The sequence below is a fragment of the Camelus dromedarius genome, chromosome 18 (genome assembly GCF_036321535.1).
Source record: "Camelus dromedarius isolate mCamDro1 chromosome 18, mCamDro1.pat, whole genome shotgun sequence".
Lineage (NCBI taxonomy): Eukaryota > Metazoa > Chordata > Mammalia > Artiodactyla > Camelidae > Camelus > Camelus dromedarius.
This window is the reverse complement of record NC_087453.1, coordinates 19,358,447-19,379,136: the sequence shown is the minus strand read 5'-3', so window position 1 is coordinate 19,379,136 and position 20,690 is coordinate 19,358,447. Positions and strand designations below refer to the sequence as shown.

General features: G+C 52.3%; 2 protein-coding genes across 2 annotated transcripts in view; both read right to left on the bottom strand.

The window, feature by feature from the left end:
• Positions 1–222: 222 nt before the first annotated feature.
• On the bottom strand, positions 223–11,868 carry FAM83C (family with sequence similarity 83 member C). Its single transcript, XM_010975262.3, has 4 exons — positions 6,185–11,868; positions 3,847–4,014; positions 3,504–3,628; positions 223–2,975 (listed from the first exon to the last, which is right to left on the bottom strand). The coding sequence occupies exons 1-4, from the start codon at positions 6,695–6,697 to the stop codon at positions 1,544–1,546; spliced, it is 2,238 nt and encodes a 745-aa protein (XP_010973564.2). The 5' UTR covers positions 6,698–11,868; the 3' UTR covers positions 223–1,543.
• A 3,995-nt stretch (positions 11,869–15,863) lies between these two features.
• The window catches only part of LOC105084964 (ubiquinol-cytochrome c reductase complex assembly factor 1), an 86,349-nt gene continuing 81,522 nt past the window's right edge, over positions 15,864–20,690 (bottom strand). The window contains exons 9-10 of the mRNA XM_010975174.3: positions 20,259–20,372; positions 15,864–17,363 (exon numbers count right to left, since the gene is read on the bottom strand). Of these exons, the coding sequence (XP_010973476.1) occupies positions 17,229–17,363; positions 20,259–20,372 (249 nt within the window). The 3' untranslated portion in view covers positions 15,864–17,228. The remainder of the gene's footprint in view (positions 17,364–20,258; positions 20,373–20,690) is intronic.

The following is a 20,690-nucleotide window of genomic DNA, read 5'->3' as shown; positions in this document are numbered from 1 at the left end:
CATTTTGTAGAATTTACAAAAGTCCCAGGGTCACTCAGAATGTCACGGCAAGGGCAGAGGGAGGCTTGGGGCCCCTTTCCCATCCCGCAGCCCTCCTGTGGCCATCTGTGCTCTTCCAGGAAGCCCTCTATAATTGACCTAAATGGTGCCCTTCCCCTGTCCTCAACCGTGCAGTTTCATACTCTGCCTTCCCCAGGATACACCAGGCTGCTGCTGGGTCATAGCATGTCTGCCTTTATTGATTTGTATCATGTATACAGTCACGGGCAAGTGGCAAGCTCAGGAAAAGGACTCACATCTGACAGAGCCTATGCTTCTAGGGTCACTAAGCAAAATGACAGTCTGGGTGTCCATGTCCTTTCCATCCTCCCCAGTTCATCTCAGACCCACTCCCTCAATCCTCTCCCTGGCCCCTCTTCACCTGGTTCCCTCTACCAGGAATTCCTCTAACCCTCTCCTCTAGCTATCCAAATCCTTCCCACCCTTCATGGCTTAGCTCAAATGTTGCCTCTTCTAAAACACTTTTCTCACCACTCCATCATCACCTCCACTCTCTGCCCTTCATTCTCTACCACTTTCTGCCACTGTTAGCCTTTAATTAGATACAGCTCTGTCTTGCTCACCAATGGCTTATGCATTTAATCTTTTGTCTCCCAGGGACAAGAGTCTGATTCATTTGTCAGCCTTATTGCATGCCCAGCACATGACTGGGTACACAGATTAGATACAAGAAGATACTGGTTGGTGCATGCATACTCGTCTGTGTGTGTGTGTGCATGCGTGTGTGCACATGCACACGTTTATAGTCTGTGGATCCTGAGGGGTCTACAGTGTGCACTGAACAAAGCCATTAATTTAGCCAAATGACATTTATTGTGTACCTATAGCTAGAATCCTGTGGTTTGGTTTATGACATGGACATATGTGTATTATTGTGTGTATGTGTGGGGGGGTGCAGTTTGTGCATGTGAGTGAACCCTGTCAGTGTGCTATGTATATTGTGCAGGAATTTGGGGCATCTCTATGATATGTGGATTTTGTGTGCATGGGGACATGTGAACTGTTGATACTGTGTGTCCTGTCTGTGCAAAAACACAGTGGTCAGAAATTAAGAATCAGAGACACAGGTTAGAGCCCCTGCCACTTACTTGGACCTGATTCCAAGCAAGTCATCAAACTCGCTGGGTCTCAGCTTCCATATGTATAGAATAGGGAAGATACTACCTATGATCCTAGAACTGTAACCTACTAGAGATCTATTTGTAGGATGTTGTGAGGATGAAGGATGAGAGGTAACCAGTGTGAAGTGCTCGGCACAGTGACAAATGGCAGGCGCCCAGTAACTGTGGTTCCATTTCCCAGTGTGTGTGCATGTGCACGTGTGTGAGCAAGAATCCTGAGCCCAGGGGATATCTAACCTGGGCTTCTAGACACCCTCTCCCCTCCATACAGCCAGCCCAAGCTCCCACCCCAGAGTCTGGCACCTGAGTAAATCTAGAGTCTTAATGGATGGAGAAGGGACATGCCCTTTCTGGGAGCAGGACTAGGACTCAAAGCGGCTTCGGAGCATCTTGAACTTGGACTTGTTGTACTTAGTGATGAGGTCCAGTTTGCTGTGGCCCAAGGTCAGCCGTTTCTCATCCCCAGACAGGCCATTGCTACTGCCATTGCAATGGCCACCTGTGGGGCCCCCTGGGAGGCCAGGCTCAGGTCCCTGCCTGGTGCCTGGCAATTCATGATACTTGGTGATGAGATCCAGCTTGCTGTGTCCCAGAGTCAGCCGTTTCTCATCTGCAGAGTCCACTCCAGCCTTTCGAGCAGGGCTCGGTCTGGGGAGATCATTGGGCCCTGGCCCCTCACCCCGGAATGGGCCAAACTTTGTGATGAGGTCCAGCTGGCTATGACCCAGCGTCTGCCGTCTCTCATCTGGATCCTGCTTGCCAGCCCTGGCTGAGGAGTTGGCTTCAGGGGGCACTCTAGAGCCCCCAGCCTTGGGGGACTGCATCAGGAGGTCCAGTTGGCCATGACTGTGGTTTTGGGACAACCTCTTGTCCTCTGGGGTCCGATTGCCAGGTCTGGGGCAGTCTGAATCAGGGGCACCTTGGGCCTCGGACAGGAGATCCAGCTGGTTGTATCTCTGGTTTGGGTCCAACTTCCTGTCCTCTAGGGCCTGCTCACCAGGCCAAAGAGAGCCTGAGTTGGGGGTAACCCCAGAATCAGGGCCCCCAACTTCCCGTGCTCTGGTGAAGGGGACAAGAAGATCCAGCTGGCCATGGCTCTGACTCAGAGACACCTTATTCTCCTCCACTGCCTCCAGGGCTGTCCCAGGTACCCAGCGGCCTCGTGGGGGGCTAGGTCCCTGACTTCCCAGGACCCCATTCTCTGGGAGCCAGGACAGAGCTGGGACACCCCGGGAAAAGGGAAAGAGGGGGCGAGGGCGAGCAAGCAGAGGTGACCCTCCTGCCAGGGTCGTGGGGCTGGCGCTATTGTAGTTGAGGGCAGGGGAGGACTGGGACCATGGGGATGCTCCCAGCTTGCCCAAATTGGCCCTATAGGGCCCTAGCAGGGGGCCATGGTTAGGGTCTGACAGCTGGCGTTGCAGGGAGGGCTGGCCATTGGCCCCACAGCGGGCAGGGCCCGGGAATGAGGACCCCACACCCGTGTCACTGGAGCCACCGCCTCCTGGTAGAGCAAGGTAGGAGGAGTGGCCCATGAGAGGTGAGCGCTTGATGCTACTGAGGCTGGTGCTGGAGGGTGATGAGGATGTGGTGCTGGGGATGCCGGGCCCGAAGGCCGGGGCCACTGCGGGAGGGCATGGTACTCTAGGAGGTAGGGTATCTTCTCCTCCGCAGAAGCCCTCCACGGGCTGTGACTCGGCATAAAGACAGCGGAACTCCCGGTCAAAGTCTTCCACAATGCGGCCCCTCAGCTGCAGCACCATGCTAGTGTGGGCCTGGCTGCAAAGCCAGGTGAAGCTAGGGGCAGAAGGTCAGGGTCAAGAGGTAAAGTACAGGACCGTGAGGCCAGGCAGGAGTCACAACAAGGGGAGCAAACCAAGACAACACCACCACCACCACCACAAGGGCCCAAGTGAGGGGCAGAATGCTGTCTCCAGAGTCTGTATTTGTGCTAGCTCAGCTTAGCGGACTTGGGCACATGGTTTCCCATCTCCCTTCAACTTTCCCATCTGTAAAATGGACCAGGGGCCAGGTTACCTGAAGTCCCTCCAGTTCTGAGGTGCAGGAGTTATTTTCTATGCCAAGGACATTAAAGTAATCCTCCCACAGAGTGAGCTCCTCCCACAGAGTGAGCTCCTCCCCCCAGGCCCAGCCCGGGACTGACTTGCTCCCCATAGTCGCCCCTGAGCACATGGTGGCTGCTCAGTCCATGTCGGAAGGGGTGGATGGAGGAAGGGAAATTCAAAGCTGCCAGATCCCAGGCACCCTCACCAGCCAGTGGCCCAGCTCCAGGCCCCTCCTCCCCACCCGCTTCCACTTGCTCACCTGTAGCTGCCCGCCACCACCTGCTCACAGTCAATGATGACAAACTTCTCCAGGGCCTGCCCGGTGAAGCGGCGGCCTGCCTTGCTGCAGTACGTGTCCCCACATGTGCTCCGCACACGCATGTTCTGGGCCACGGAGGGAAGGAGATTGAAGGGGTGACCTTGAGAGAATGAGGCTCAAACCATGTTTAAATTCCATGGGGTCTCTGACCCAAAATAGCTAGGAGAGCCAGGCCCCAACTCCCACTGACACCCCTCAGTGTTCACTGACCAACCAACCAACTCTTCTGCCCTCCCTGACTCCCCTCCCAACACCCTGGTTCCTGCCCTTGTCCCTCACTGACCAGCAGGTGTCCCCCATTGAGGTCCATCTTGTAGCACATCTCCAGGAAGTGCCTCAGGTGCTCCTGAGCCAGGAGCAGGTACACAGGGACACCACGCCGGCTTGAGGCCTCCATGAGGTCACACAGAAGCTCCATGTCCGTGAATATGTCCATCACCACGGCCACCACCTGGGGGAGGCAGGGGCAAGTCAGCCCTGCCCCAGGGCTCTGCCCAGCCCAAGGGTGGGGGCTGGATCCCAGGAAAAGAGCACTAGACTAAAAAGTAGGAGGCCGGAACCTGCAGAACATCTGACCTGGGAGGGCTTATAATGATGACCCAGGCCAGGGATTCTTAACTTAGAAACAGGTTTCACTGCCTTGAAGTGCAGAGACTGTTTGAAAGTTTTTGTGTGCATTTTTCTGAGGACAGTTTGTTTGCCTGTCATCAGGTTCTCAAAGATGTTTGTGGATAGGCTGCACTAGCCTAAAGCTCTGCTCTGCACCTGGGGAAACTGAGGCCCAGAAGCAGACCCCGATTTCTGGTCTAGCCCCTCATGTTCCCCCCACTAGCTCTAGCTGTAGCTCTGACCACGGATTGTCTGTCTGAGGCTCCCTTCTCAAGGATCAGAGCTGCAAGCCAGTTCCTGGGGTCTTCAGTACCCTTTGCCAGACCAACCTGTTTCCCTGTGAAGCTGCAGAGGTCTGGTGTGACATTTTACACCCACAGACTCCCTCACTTCCACCCATGCCGACTGGGACCAAGTTTTCTGCTCAGTTGAGGGGCTGGGGCTGGCAGTAGCTCCTGTGAGAACCTCCTCTCCCAGTCCAGACTGAGAGGCAGGAAGCACAGAGCAAAGCACTCAGCTCTGGAGCCAGACAGAACTGGGTTCAGATCTGCACTCTGCTACTTCCTAGTGATATGGCCTTGGGCGAGTTGCCTCACCTCCGGGATCCTCAACTTCCTCATCTTTAAATGGAGAAAATGATAGACACTGCTCACAGTTATGGGGAATTAGATGCAAAAATACTCAACACACAACAGAAGCTCACTAAATGTTCCTTTCGTGCTGCCTCCCTAACAAATGAGGATGTTGGGCTGCAGAAGAAGGAATCACTTCCCAAGGTGACTCAGAGTCAGTCACAGCCCAGAGCAGAAGCCTGTCTCCTGGCCCGGAGGTGGAGGGTCTAGATGGGGGATCTAAGCCAAGGCAATGGGGGATGCCCTAGTCTACAACACAGGCCTGGCCAGGGGTGAGGGAAACAAGGACAAGCAAAAAAGATCAAAGGGGCAGGGGTGATGACAGCAGCCACCTTGATAATAACCCCATTCCCGGTGCCAATCAGGTCTAGCCCTCCCCTGCCCAGGGCGTAGGCAGGCTTGCCAGGGAGGCTCTGGAGGTGCTGGTGGGATCCCAGCATTCTGGCTTCTAATTTCTGCAGCAGGTACCCTCCAGGCTGCTCCCCTAGCAAGGGGACTGAGTCAAACCCACCTCAAACCCTGCCTAGGGTCATCTGGTCCATTCCCCTGCCTCCTGAATCAGAGGTCAGCGCTCCAGGAGTGAAGCAGTGCTGCTCTGTAGCTGGAACCTTCCCAGGCACCCACACCCCTACCTGCTCTCCCGCTTCCCTTTCTCCTGAGCCCCTGCTCCCTGTCCCTGAGCCAGCAGCCTCTACTCCTCTTTACTTAGGGGGCAAGAGCTAAAAGCCCAGCCCTCAAAACCATGCCGAGGCCCTGGCACCGGTACCATTTCCCCTGCTTCAGGCTGGAGATATAGTGCATGAGGGGCGAGGTGCAGTTGGGGCCATGCATCAGGAGGCAGGGCTGTGCCTGGGACCCAGGGCCTAGGTCTAGACTCCTTTCCGTCTCCCTGAGCCCTGGGTTCTAATTCACCAACTGACTGGACCTCCCTGGGCAAGTCCCAGCCCCTCTCTGGCCTCAATTTCCTCCTCTGTAAGTCAGGGGGTGGCTCAGATGTTCACCAAGGTTGGGGTTCTCAGTTTTGGGGTCACAAACCTTTTTGAGAATCTGATGAAGGTCATGGACCTTCTCCCAAGAAAGATAGAGAGGATCTCGCTCTGCAATGAACACCACTTTGCATGCGTTTTCAGGGTGTTTGTGGAGTCCCCAAGGCCCATCCCCTGTTGTATGCTTACGCATAATGTCCGTGAGTGCCAAGGGCTTACCAAGGTAAATAAAACACACACCTACCCTCCAGGAGCTTGTAATCTGATGGGGGCAGAGATTCTAGTCCCAATGCTGCTCCTAAACTGCTATGTGGCCTTAGGCTGGTCCCTGTCCCTCCCTGGGCCTCAGTTTCCACATCAGTGAAATGAATGTCTGAAGAGATGAGGCCCTTACCGTGCGGGCCTGGCTGAAGAGAAAACGCAGAAGGTCCTTGATGTTCTTGGCCTTGTCGCGCTGGAAATGGACCACAGCCTGGGTGGGGCTGAAGCCCGTGGCCTGTGGAACCTCTGGCCAGCCCAAGTCCAGGTCCGGGGGTTCTATGTCGGAGACCATGGGGAAGTAAGTGCCTGAGGTGACTTCTGAGAGCAGGCTGAGGCGGTCAGGCCCCGAGGCCTCCAGTCCCTGGGCCTCGCTGAGCTCAGGGCCCCCACGTACATGGCTGGTCATGTAGTCCACATCCAGAGCACTCAGGAAGGGCAGCTCGCGCTCCTCGGAGATGACCCGCAGGTAGGCAGCCTCACCTCGTTCCAGGAGGGCGTCGGCCGCCAGCCGGGCTGCCTCACTGTGCTGTAGCACCAGTGGTGGGCTCTCCCGCCACCATGGCCGCTTCAGCTCCTCCACCCGGCCCCGCAGGGGCCCCGCCATGCCCTGAGCCCCCAGGCCCCCAGGCCCTAGGCCTCTGAACATGCCTGCACACCTGGCTACCCTCACCCTCCAGCAGGCTCCATGGCCTGCACCATGCTCTGGCTGCAGCAGGAAGAAGATACCAGCAGGACAGCCTCCTGCCTGCCTGCCCTGTGTGTGGCAGGGCCCCCAGCCTGTTGTCACCCTGTCAGAGCCATGCTCCGCCCCATTGCCCCTGGCCTCTGGAACCTGTTGGGTCAGCCTCACCTGTCTGCCCGCCGTTGGGACTCGCCCGCCCAGGGAAACGGCAGGCCCTTAGCACAACCTCCTCACCCCACCCCCAGCAGCTCCACCCCAGCATCACCTGCCCCATTTCCACCAGACTCCTAGCAAGTTTCCTCCAAACCCTGACATTCCAGAGTCCCAGTGAAAAATGCTGTCCCACCCTTGAAAAATGCTGTTCCAGATGGCTGTGTTTCCAACACCCTCAATTCCGGGAAGCTCTTGACCTGGTGGGGCCAGACCACAGCCTTCCTCCCCTCCTCAGGGACTGAGTATTAAACAGTTAGTGAGAAAGTTTTGAGAGATTGGGGTGGGGGGCACTGTAAGGTCAGAAGGCAAACAGGGCAGGCCAGTTTATGTTCTCTGTCCCCAGCAAGGGTGTTAGTCCCAAAGTCCTCAGGAGCATGGGTGAGGCTTTGTGCTGGAGAAGGTGGTGGTGGTCAGCAGATGGCAGCTAGTTAGGGAGGCAGGCCAGGCGAGAAGTGGTCATAACGGTGTGCGGTGCCAGCCCACGGTACCACCTGTCTATAGGGGGCCGAGGACCAATGAGGGTGTTCAGGAGAGCAGGAGACCTAACGCCACATCTCACGACCCTGCTTATTACTCCTTGCACTTGCTTTATCTGGTCTGCGATCACGTCCAAACCAGACACAGGTTCCTCTAAGTCCACAGAGCTTCACACGGGGCCCAACACATGCATGGCACAGAGTGGGTGGCAGAGGGATTTAGGGGCTCCCTGAGTCAAGATGGGCCCTGGGATTAAAGATATACGGGCCTGGGGCTTGGTTTTTGAGGAGCCTAGAAGTGAGGGAGCCAGGAGGGGCAGAGGACAGCCATAGGCCAAGAGCTGAGATGCTGAGCCATTCCATCCCATCCTAGGGGTAGCGGCAGAAATCAGAGCACCAGGTGCTCTGAGGAGGCCCTCCCCTTGGGGGTGGGGAGGCTGTGTGAGGGGCAGGGGAGTGAGTAAGCAGAGCTGGACTGTGGACGGGCGATGAGCTGTGCAGGTGGCCCAGGTGGTAGGGCCTTCATTAGGGCTTTATCTCTGGATTTGTTCAGGGGGAGAACAGAGACCTTATCTGGGTCAGAAAAGCACTCCTGGGAGGGGAGGCAGGCATGTCTCTGTGTTGCTGCGTTCCCTCAGTGTGTATAGTGTCCACCTGATGGTACATATTTTTGGCTCTTTTTAAAAATTATTTTTAATTAACATAAAGTTTACCACATTAATCATTTTAAGTATGCAGTTCAATGACATTAAGTACATGCATACTGCTGTATGACCACCACCACCATTCATCTCCAGAACGTTTGCATCTTCCCCAACTGAAATTCTGTACCTGTTAAATGCTAAGTCCCATTCTCTCCACTGCCCCAGCCCCTGACAGCCACCACTCTACTTTCTGACTCTGAATTTGACTACTAGGTGTCTCACGTAAGTGGAATCATACAGTCTTTGTCTTTTTGTGACTGGCATACTTCACTTAGCATATAATGTCCTCAAGGTTCCCTCATGTTGGAGCATGTGTCAGAATTTTCTTCCTTTTTAAGGCTGAATAATATTCCATTGTGTGTCTATACCACATTGTTTATCTACTCACTAAGGGATACTTGGATTATTTCTACCTTTTGGCTATTGTGAATAATGCTGCTTTAACATAAGTGTACAAATTTGGCTCTGTTGTTTTTTTTTTTATATTTCCCTCCATGCCCATGTTTGTATAAGATTCCATTTTTTAAGTGAAAAAAAAACCCACTGGATATTGGCAGTTTCACATGGCTCAACTCAACACATACAGGCATACCTCAGAGATATTATGGGTTTGGTCCTACATCACCACAATAAAGGAAATATCTCAATAAAGCAAATCACACTAATTTTTTGGTTTCTCAGTGCCTATAGAAAGTTATGTTTACACTAAACTGTACTCTGCTAAGTGTGCAATAGCATTATGTCTAAAAAAATGTGCATACCTTAATTAAAAATACTTTAGTGCTAAAAAATGCTATCATCTGAGAATGCAGAGTTGCCACAAACCTTCAACTGGTTAAAAAAAAAAAAAAGCAGTATCTGTGAAGCACAATAAAGCAAAGGGCAATAAAACGAGGTCTGCCTGTACACTGTACCTATGTATAACTGACCTGTGCCGGTATGCACATTTCACACCGTCTGTGTGATGTTTGTATCTGCTGGACTGTCTTTAAGTATCTAGCTGCAGGTCAGCATATATTTACCTTCATGGGCATCTGTGTGTATTTTCTCTTGTATGTGTCTGGGTGCGTATCTATTCGTGTGCATGAGTGTCTGGGCAGCAGGGATGGTCTTTAACTCTGGACTGTGTACTAGGTGTCTGTTCAAGGAAGCTCAACTGAGAGGGGCAGGGACAGGAAGACTGAGTTGACAAGGGCCCCAAGGGGTCCCTGATATCCTGATCATAAAGTGTGTAAATCAAATTTAATCCCCCAGGGCTGCAGGACTGGCCACCCCTCCCCATCGGCTGAGTGAGTGAAGGGCAAGGAGAGGCTAGACAGGTGTATCCTAGCCTGGGGCTGGGCCTAGAGGTGGGCACCCAAGCCATACAGATACCTAAGCCCAGACCCTGGCTGCAGTGTTTAGGGCACAGGCCCCTTAATAACTGTTATTAAGAGGAGGAAAAAATACTTTCCTGTCCAGGAGATGTGTCAGGCGCCTGCCTGGCATTATTCTGCCGTCCTGGGGGCCATTTAGCCTTGTCTGTTGTCTCTTACAAGCCGAGTGGCGCCAGGGCAGGTGTGTGGGGTGGGGGTGGTGGGAGCAGAGGCTGAGCTGCAGCCCTTCAGTTGCAGGCCACACACCTTTAACGTGGCACCTCTGGGTCAGGGGAGACAAGACTCCTGGGTGGAGCTGCCAGAGCTAGTAGGGGAGCAGGGGTCCCATGTCCCTTGAATCCAGGCAAAGCGACCTAAGAGCCAGACACAGGGACAAGTAGTGAGGATTCCCAGAGGCTGGCTCGAGCTGGGTATTCAAAGATGAGAAAGATTTCATGATGTGCAGAGGGGCAAGTTGGGCGTTCCAGACTGAAGGACTAGAGGGGCCAGGGCGTGCCTGTGAAAGGAACTGGGAGTGGTGGTGGGGGAAGAGGGCTGCCGGAAGGGCCATCTGAAGCCACACTCTGAAGAGGGCCTTGCTAAGGCACAGAGGTTGGCAAGTACCTAGAGCACTATTTTAGGATAACTTAGGAAGCAGCCCCCCAGGGGGAGAGTTGCCCAAAGCACCAGCCTCCTAGAAACAAACCTGATGGGTGTGGTTTGCTGTTCTTAAGCACCCCACAGGCCTTCAGGAGGCCCGGCTCCGGCACATAATGGGTGAGTTGAACAATCACAAGTCACAGGGGCTTCATCTGTAAAATGGGACCAAGACCACCTCCTTCACCACGTGTTGAGAGGACTGAGTGGGCTACTTGCGTCAGGTGCCGACTGGAAGGAGGAGGAGGAGCTCAGTACCTGCTGAGTTTACAGCTTTGCAGGCCTCGAAGGGGCAGGGGCTTGGGGAAGGCCTGAAGCAAACGAAGCAGCTCCAGAGGAGCTCTCCTGGTCGGTCCCCTGCCCCTTCCAGAACAAAGGAAAGCCCTGAAGGTGAGCATCGCCCTGCGCTGAGATTCGGTCTCTTATCCCAGCTCACAGGAGGCAAGGTCCTCTCTCCACTCTGAATACAGAGATGAGCATTCAGCAAGTGTGATCACAAGGAGTAAGGATTTTGGCATTCTCTTTCAGAAAGGTGACTGTGTCTGGGTCTAGACTGACGATGGGGTCTCACCCTTTTCCCCCCATCCTTTCCTCCACCCCACTAACCATCTGTCCACCATGTCCCGTCCCACAGTGGGAGACTTTTCCCTGCTCCCACGTTTCCATAAGGGGAGGGAATTCCCACTCCACTCTCCTGGAGGGTAAGTGAGAGAGGACCACTCCCTCTTGTCTCTTCATGGGCTCCATCCTTCCCAGGGGAGGGGGATGGCTTGTCTGGTTGGTGGCTGAGGGAAGGAGCTGGGCTCAGATGTTTCCAGGTTTCTCTATCTCTTTTGGTTCTGCTGTAGGCAAAAGTAGCATGTTCTCCATTGATCTACGTGGTAAAATTACAGAGGAAATTCTGCCCCTGCAAGGGAGAGAGGTCTTCCCTTTTTTAGAGGGGAATGGGTGCATGTTTAGTTCTGGGAGGATGTTAATAAGTTCATTTGGCCAGAGAGCCTAGAAAAAAAAGCTACATTTTCCAATCAGCTTTATCAGAAATACTGGTAAAGCCACCATTTTGATTCCACATCTCTGTCTCTTGTGTCTTATTTCTCAATTCATTCTGAACTTGGGAGGGGAAGAAAGATATATTGCCTATTGCTCCCTTAAGCCCCCAACATTATTGATCCAGGCCTCTTCCTACCCGGCCCAGCCCCTCCCCTACCCTCTACCTTTGTCCATCCAATCCACCCAACATGCATTTAATGCCTACTTTAGGCCAGCACTGTGGTCCCAAAGATGAGTAAGACTTAGTCTCTGCCCTGGAGGAACTCACAATTTAGTGGGGAAGGTAGACTCATAAATAATTATAAGCTACAGATTAAGCTGAGGTATAAACCAGCTGCTTAGGGTCTAGAGCTCATGACCTATTCTGGAATCTTAGAGGAACCATGTCCACCCTCCACTTCCAATTAGAGTACAGCTCTACAGCAGGCTTTCTCAGATGGAGACTGGGAAGTGAAGCAGTTGTTTCTGGCTGTAGGGAGAGAGAAAAAGAGGGAAGAGGCAAGCCAGCACAGGTCCGTGGTTCTGGTTCCCGACTGAAAGGCCTCAGCCTCTCATCTGTAAAGCAAGAAGGCTGGCCTGGGGATCTCCAAGTCCCTTCTGGGGCTCACATTGTGTTCTTTCACTTTTTGACATTACAGGTCAGTGCTTGAAGATTCCCTTCCTGGAAATCCCCCAGCCAGGATCTTCAGGACCTTTTCTTCCCTCAACAGAGGGAATGGAGGCCCTTGACCTGGGCAGGGTCTGGGCCCCAGGCTCAGCAGTTCAGGGCTCAAGGTAAGGCCCCTGGACGCCACAGAAAACTTGTGATGGGTGGTCAGCACCAGGGCAGGGGTGAGTGGGTAGAGGATCAGGGCCAGGGTCCTGAGGTCTGGCCTACCCCTCTGTAAGGCCAAACTCGTGAAGCGGGTGGGCAAGGCACAGTGGGCTGTGGTAGAAGGCTGGAAGTGGGCAGAACCAGAGCAACAAATAGAGGACTGCTCCCAAGTTCAAACACTTTGGAGCTGTCATGTTCTTGGCCCACACACCTGCCAGCTCCCCTTCCTTCCCCCAGCACCTCAATGGCTGATAAACTCTAGGTTCCCTGGGCAGTGAGACCAGTGGGCATGCTCCCTTCCCTCTCCACCCTCATCATCTGTCCTCCAGTCTCTGGTATCAGGAAAGGGTTCCCTCCTCCCCTCCAAAGCCAGGCCCCTGTTCTCAAGACCAGGCTTCCACTTCCAGAGACATCTAACAATTCCTCACATTTGTGGGAAGTTTCCTATTCCATTTACTGCTTTCCATTTAATCAGACTCCTCCCCACCCCATGCACATCATCAGTCTTTTCCTGTGCTGAAAACGTCTGCTCTCCTACCTCCTGCCTGATTTTTCCGTTTCTTCTCATCTAGGCACCTCCAAGATACCACAGCTGCTGCCATACCCTGCTCAAGTCTTCTCCCTGGAATAAAGCCCTTAAGCTTTACCCACTTACACCCTGGCCCCCAGCATGTGGCCTTAAGAGCCTCCTCCTCCAGGAAGCTCTCCTCTCCCCTGGTGATCTACTCCAGATTCCACCTCCTATGCTGGTTGCTGCTCTTCCTACCCCCGCCCCCCACCCAACCCCTGGTGAATGCTTTCCCCCACACCCACCCCAGTCCCTGGTCTACACTCCACATTTCATCTCTTGGACCTCATTCAGTTTCATGATTTCAAGTGTCCCTTCTATACCCAAGACAAGGCCAAGTCCTTGGCCCCACAGTCCTAATCATACCGAGGTCCAGTCCTGCCCTATGCCCTTGCCCTCCCTGGGCCATCTTCCACCAGACTGGCTCCCCATACAGATACAACCCAGGTGCACCAAAGGGGTGGGGCTTGGCGACATAAGACTGTTCAGCTCTGCTATGTAAGTGGTTTCTTGCTCCAGAAAGTGGTTTCTTCTCAGTGGACCTGTCTCCCTAGTGCATGATGGGGGCAATAATCCCTGCCTCATCTCATAGGATAACATAATTAACACTGGGAAAAAAAAAAAACACAATGCAAAGAGGACCCTTCTTTTCAAGGTCCCCACTTCTGTCAGACATCGCCATCTCCCAGCTCCCAGGAGAGCTCTGGACGGCTCTTGCTTCAGGCTCCACATTCACTGAGGCATCAAGTCCTGATGATTTTCTTCCCTGCAATGTCTCTGGGGTTTGAACTTCCTCTGAATTCCTACAATCAGCCCCAGGCCCTCAAGCCTTGATGACTAGAATCCCTTCCTGATGGTGCCCATTTGCCCTGCATACCGCTGGGTATCTTCATTCCCATCAGGTCACAGTCCTTACTAAGAATGCACCCTGGCCCCCACCAAATGCAGCGTTACCCAGGCTATGCCTAGTCGTGGGCCCACCTGGATCTTGGCAACCTTTTTTTCCCTTAGCAACCAACTCGGCTCGTCCACCTGAGTCTGAAGTTTCCTGCTCCATGCCGCAGATCCTCACTTCTGGTTTTGCCTTCTACCTACCTAAACCTTGCCCATCCTTTATGTCCCAACTTCCTTCAAGCTTTTCTGAACCTTGAACCTAAACCCTTGTTTGGACTTTTCCTGTTAGTGTGTGTAGGTGCCCACGGAAGCCCACCTGGCTGGAATACTGCTTTAGGCTTCCTTCTCCTTTGTAACGTAGCACAACCGACCCTTCCCCCATCTAGTACTCCTTTTCTAAGACTACAAGCATTGGACTTGGGTGTCAGAACCACCTGTATCTGCATGCAGGGTAAACTTGGGCCTCAGTCTCCCTCACCAGTAACATGAGCTTAGAGATAATACTTACCTCATATAATTGTCACTGAGGATTAAATGAGATACTAAGTGAAAATGCCAAGCAGGGTCTTGCACAGAACAGAAACACAAAAAATAGTGGCTGAGCTGTGGCCTAGGCTTTAATCTCAACTTGATGTAAGGAAGCAATATGTATGATTTTTTAAAATTTTAGGCAAAACTGAAATCTTAAGGGTACCATTCACTGTACTGTTCAGTGTTTCTCATTTTAAAACCCTGTATGTATATTCTTCTCTAAAGAGTAAGAAACAATTTGCTTCTTCTGATGATAAGTATAATACTACTCAGGTGACAAGGGGAACTACATAACCTTAAGCCTTTCCCATTTCTGCCTTTGGCTTCCTGAGAGCTCACGGCAAGGTTTTATACTCAATTGCAGATTTTCTCACTGACCTGCAGGAGGCAGTGTGGGGTGGGGACAGAGCAAGGGCCCTGGGGCTGGAAGATGTGGGCAGGGGCACTCCTCCCTCTTCTTACCCTAGTAACCCTCCAGGCGTCTCTGAGCTCAGTCCCCTCTCTAGTGTACGGGTTAAGAATGAGGAGCACGATACCGATCGTACAGACTGCTGTGAGGCAGCACACAGGTCAGCTCATACTTTGTAAATTGCCCAGAGTCCTATGAATTTGGTTATTAGCAGCCTAGGTTTTCTAACATGATTATTCCCCATCTCTTCCCTTTCCATTCTTGCAGCTTATCTTTTAAATTGTGTTTTAATCATTTTGCAGTTTTACATCTGTGTTTCTTAATTTACTGTGATCTTTTCTAGAAGAGTACAAATAAATTATTCCTAGAGAAAAATCTCCCTGAGGGCAAGAAAACGTGTTTTTCACTTGTTCTGCATAATAACAAGTTACAATACAAAATTTAAGCTATAAAAAAAAGCTGGTTTTTGTTCCTATGAGAATTGTTCCTAATAATGAATTGTTAACATAAACTGAACTGTAGGACAGACTGAGAGAACAGTCCAGAAAGGGGCTTTTTGTTAGGCTTGAATGGATAATGACTGATTTAGTCATGCAGGCCTTCATTTATCAAAGCATACACTGATGCCCACTATGGTCCAGATACTCTGCTGGAAACTGGAAAGATGAAGGTGACCAATCAAAACACCAGTGCCCACCCTGAAGGGGCGCACAGCGCCAGATGGAGGGCAGGCATGCGAAAAATGGTTCCACTGGAGGATACTGCCTGGGATGGGGAGGGGAGTATTTGAGGGCAAGTGGGATTTCTTTAGTTAGCAGAGGGAGAGGATTCCAGGTAGAGAAAACACACAGTGTATCTTCTTCAGGTAACCCGACATGGTTCAGTTTGCTCAGAGAAGAAATGGGTTAGAGACTCACAAAAACAAGCAGGGGTCAAACTAAACTTTGCAGCCTCCGAGGAGCCTGGATTTTATCTTGAAGGGGAGGGAGGGCCTGTAGTCAGTAAAAGATGCCTTTGGCCAGGAAGCAAGGGCTTCAGGACATCACAGACATAACAGATTGATCTGGCTCTTTGAAACGTGGCTCCGTATTACAAGCTACAGTGTTTGATGATTACTCATCTTATGGAGACACGACTTAGCTCTGCAGGTGGGGACTATCTGCTGCTGGAGGTATTCATATAGGGCCCACATGAACACAGGCCAACTGGGATGCTGAGAAGGGGAGTCAAGTTCTGGACCAGGGCTGGACTGACCACTAAAGCTCCTTCCAAATCTGAGATTCCATGGTTCTAAAGCAAGCCCGGTAGCTGAACTGGTGCTGCGGCTGGGATCTGTGGCTGGGGAGCTGCCCTGGGCAGCAAATGGGTTAAGGCTCAAATAACTTTTATATATAAATTAATGTGTAGAGTTGGGAGCCAAAATCTGTTCCATTAATTTTTCCATCCATTCCAGCAGCAGTTAGGTACACACAGTAAAGTTTATTTTGGTGCATGGTATACTTCACTCCATTAAAAATAAATTAATCAGCAAATTCCTGCCTGGCTCAGCTCTGGTTTATGTAAATAGTGCCCAGCTGTAATGAGTTACAAGGTGTTATTATCTCACACACACAGAGGAGGCTTCACTCTTGAGCTCCGCGTGCAACAAAAGCATCTTAAATAAACTCAGAGAAGGCGGTTTGATTTGTAATGTTTTCACAGAAGTGGGATATACCTCACCCATATAGAGTTTCTTTATATGACTCATTTTATAGCAAGTTAAATGAAGGAAGTTTGATGGGGGAAGGGCAATATGGTTCCCCGCCCCCCTTCTTCAATTTAAAGAAAATCCTCCAAGAGATGACCCATACTCAAGAGGAGGGGACCAAGGTGGCTCTGCAGCACATGCTCCAGAAGTTGGGAAGGGGGCAGAAGACTGGGGCTGGGTCCTTGGGTGGCAGAACTAAGCCTAGAAGAATGTTCTCTTCTCCCCAGTATCTCATGTAAGGGGGAGCCAAGAGGAAAGACAGCATGTTCCTCACCCAGTTCAATGGGGGATGGGGAGCAGAGAAGGTGACAAAGGGACCTTTCTCTCGAGGCTTCTTTCCAAATGACTCAGGATGTGACAAGCCCCTTGGCCATCAGAGGCCTCCTGGGTCCCAGAGGACGGGCCCTGGCAGGCTGTGCCTTGGCCAGAACAGTGACGTCTCCATGAACTGTAGGCAAAAGCAGCAGCAGAGACCCTCCTGACCCTCTCCCTTCCCTGCTCTAACCCAGTTGGGCTGTGCTCCTTAGCTCACGGCATTCACCATCTCAGATAAGTTTCTAAAAGACCCGGGAATAAAGGAAAGCCATGGTAAAGCTAAGTCTCTGTTTCTTTTAATGGCCAACTCAACCCCATGGCTCAAAGCCGGCGGACAGAGCGTGGTTACCCATCCTGATAGCAGCATTACAAACTGCTCCTAGGCCACAGTGGGCCCTTGGGGAGGGTGTCTCCTTTCTAACCTACCCCCATTTCCTTCTGTGGCCTTTGGGAAAAACTGTCAATCAATCACATGGTTCCTGGAGGGGACTTGGGCAGTGTGTGCTGGGCAGCTCCGGTTCAGGGCTTTTCTTGAGGGAGAGGACACCTCAGAAGGGCAAAGGATTCTCCCAGCACTGTACCCACCAGACCAGACTCCTAGGCACACTAAGAGGAAAATCAACACAGATGGGGCCAGGTATTTGACAGATGTTGTTCAAGGTGAGTTCAGGCCACTTCCTGCAGGGTTCTGGGCCAAAAAGGCACCTCTTTCCTGGCGGTTCCTCAAAGCCAGCTGGCCAGCTGTTCGGAGGGACCAGCCCATCAAAGACCCTCGTCATTATAAGTTGGGGAATGGGGCTTCAGGATGCTCTGAGGATTCTTCTCCACTAGAGGGCGCCAGCTCACCTCCCCAGTCAGCAGCAGATCCTCGCCGTTCATGGAGTCCAGGTACTGTATCTGCAACCAGAACAGGAAACAGAGGAAAGGGACAAGGACAGGACAGCTATGAGGTGGCATAAGGAATCAGCCTCTCAAAGGGGAGAATGGGGAGAGGGCATGAGGGGCTTCTGACCATCCCAGCTCCCAAGCTGGGGGAGGGGGGTCTCTAACCTCCCGGATTATTTCACTTAAGGGGGTCTGAAGAAATTAGTAACTGGGGAAGCTTTCCCAGGCTTCAGGGAAATTCCCCATCATGCCTCTGAATGAACAGACACTCAAGCCCTGAATTTCTGGACAGCAAGAACTTTCTAGGGAGGATGTATGGCAGGAGACACGTCTTGGGGTATCTGTGTGTGATTATTCATTCAGGGTAGCAGTGTTACCCAAGGTGAGCCAATTCCCTTCTCTAAGATTTAAGTGCCCTTGTCTGAGAAAGGGAATAGTAATGGTAACGTGTACCCCACAGGACTTAAGTAGACTGCTAGTAACTGGAGCTTTCTAAGAAAACCATGTATGCCTCTACCGTCCTCTAGTGAGTCGACCCCCCAGTTAGTGGGCCCAAGCTTGACCCCTCTAGGATGGCTGGGGGAGTTCATCCCCCTGAACAATGCAGAGAGGGAACACCTGCAACGGAGGACAGAGCAGCTGCAGGGAGGTGAGGTCAGGCAGTTTTGCAAGAGGAAGGCGATCTAATGAGTGGCCATGTCTTAGGCGGTAAAGGCCACCTCTGGGAGGATTCCCAGGCTCCTGCTAGTAAGGAGAGCAACAGAATGAGAAATGCTTTCAACTGAACAGGCAAAATCTAGGGTAAGAGCTGGATCAGAGCAGCAGTCAGCAATGGATTCACCAAGGTGAGGCTCCGTTTTGGGGTGAGAAGGCAACTGGGGGAAAGGGAAGGTGGCAGTAGGCCTCAAAAGAGGCCCTGGATTGATTCCCTCTTCCTAGAATGCCTTCACTCCTGCTGCTTCATTTTAGGCTGCTGACCCTCGAACTCATCCCCAGTCTCTCACATAGTCTTCTCACCTCTCAGGTCTAGATTTCCACATGCCCTGCTGTCTCCCAGTACAAGGAGATCAGCTCACCCATTATCTTCCCTAAAAGCCATGCCTCTTTCCAATTACTGCATTTCTGTCCCTAATGCCACAACTTTGCCCATCTCCTGCATTGCAAGTCTGAACACAATCTGATTCGATCTCGGGCCATCTACCAGACCAGACCAATTAGCATCATGGCACAGGACTAGGGTCCTGGTCTTCCCTAACCCACTGGGTCAGACACCGTCCCTCCTCCCTTTAGCCTTCCACAGCACTTTGTTCCCTCCTGCATCACAGACTGACTTATTCCAGGCTCAGCCTAGTGCCTGACTGGCTTCCTTGCTAAATTATGAGCTGGATCCTTGAGGGCAGGACTGGGTCTTACTAATTTCTGCTTTCTCACCAGAGTGGCTGGCACAGTAGGTGCTCAAAAGGTTTGCTGACAGACTGCTCACTGCTTCCCTGAGAGCCCCATCACTGTTTTCCTACTGCCTGCCTCTCACCGTAACAATACAGGACTTCTTACAGGGGTACTGGTTTGGGAGCCCCATCCTTCAGGGCCCTCGGAGAGGTCCCAGCTGTGCCCCTGTCGTGGCCCCTGGCACAAGCCCACCACAGCAGATGGAAAAGTCAGGCTGGTCTTTCAGAAAACATAGCATTTGCTTTGCCAATTGCTACTCCTGTCTGAGGGCGAGTCCAGTCAACAGTGTGAGTCTCAGAATTCTCTGTGGGTGGGGTCCTCTGGCCACAGTGCCTTCTTCCCGGCTCTGGCAGATTTGAAGAATGGTCAAACAGAAGTCCTGGCTTCTGGGGTTCTCTACCCTCTGGGTCTGGAAAGCCCCAGTATGTGGTTTTTCCAGTAATCAACAAGCTGGGCTTGCTGGCCTGTCTTCTTCTCAGAGCCGGAGCCTGGCCTTCCTTTTCCTGGCTTCTGGAGGCTTGAAGGCCGTGGACACAGGTGAATAAGAGAATAACTGTGAGGTGAGGCCCCTTCAGCTCCAGGGGCCAGGCCCAGGATGCAGAGGTGTGACTCATGGGACAGCCTGAACTGGTGAGCTGTCTGGAGCAGCTGAGGCCTTGAGTGGTGGCATGAATCATCCAGCTTGGGGTTCTAGGCCAGCTGTGCAGACTGACTCACTGGGAGACCCTGGAAAAGCCTAAATGTGTCCCTTCCCTGCCACTCAGCTCCCTCATCCATTAAGTATGGATTTTCCATCAATACAGCATGGAGGGGCAGAGAGAACAGGAGAGAATTCTCCATGGGCTTGTGGAAAACTGCAGTCAAGCAGTCTTCACTCTGGAGATTTCTCTTAGAAGCTTTGGTGTCAGGGAGCCCTGGGCAGCCAGAGGCATGAGGAATGAAGCAGGGGGATCCCGCTTGACCACAGATAGCACCTAGTGGGAAGGGGCTTACGGAATATTATGGAATGTCGCCTGGAGCCCAACTCTGTTGGCAACCAGGAGCAGGAAACATGAGTCGTGAGGCTCAGAGAGAGTACATACCGGAGCTACAGGGATGGCTGCACTGTACCCCATGCCTCTACCTTACAGGACTCTGTACGCCCAGGACCTAGCACTGGGCACACAGTAGGCAATCAAACATGTAGCGAATGAATAACTCCAGGTTTATGAAAGCAGGAGACTACTTGGTGCCCTTCATTCCTCTAGTCCCACTCCCCGACCCCTGGCCTGGCTCGTGACTGGATCCACAGAATTTGCTCCTCATGGGTGCCTGCTGCTCACAAGATTTGGCCAGAATTCCCTCAGATTGAACACTGGGAACTCAGCCTCTCATGACCCTCTGCAAGTCCAGCATCTACAGACCTCAGGAAGGACTTGCTTTCCAGGAGACTCTGGAAGGGATGGAGGGACTGCTCACCTGTTTCCTCACATATTCCACCAACAATTCAAGTTGCCGAGGGTCTTCACATTTCTGGTTGAAGAAGGTTCTCCAGAGGGCAGCAGCCAGCCCACGATCATCTGAAAGGATCCCCTGGAACACACAGCACAACTGGTCTTCTGGGGAGCACAGCAGAGCCATGATACAAAGCTGGGGGTACTACAAACCTGCTAGCAGGCACAGAATCAGCTCAGAAGGACCTTACAAATTCCAGGAGAAAGGAATGGCAGCTACTTGGTAGAGCGGGAAGTGTCTTCAGAGAGCATCTGGTCCAATCCCTTTATTTCATATAGAGAAAGAACATAGAACCCAGAGGGTCCAAGTGACTGGCTAATGAGATTGACGCTGAGATGGAGCGCACGTGTAACTGACCCTCCTAGGCCACAACTCCCTCTACCGCACTGCCCAGGC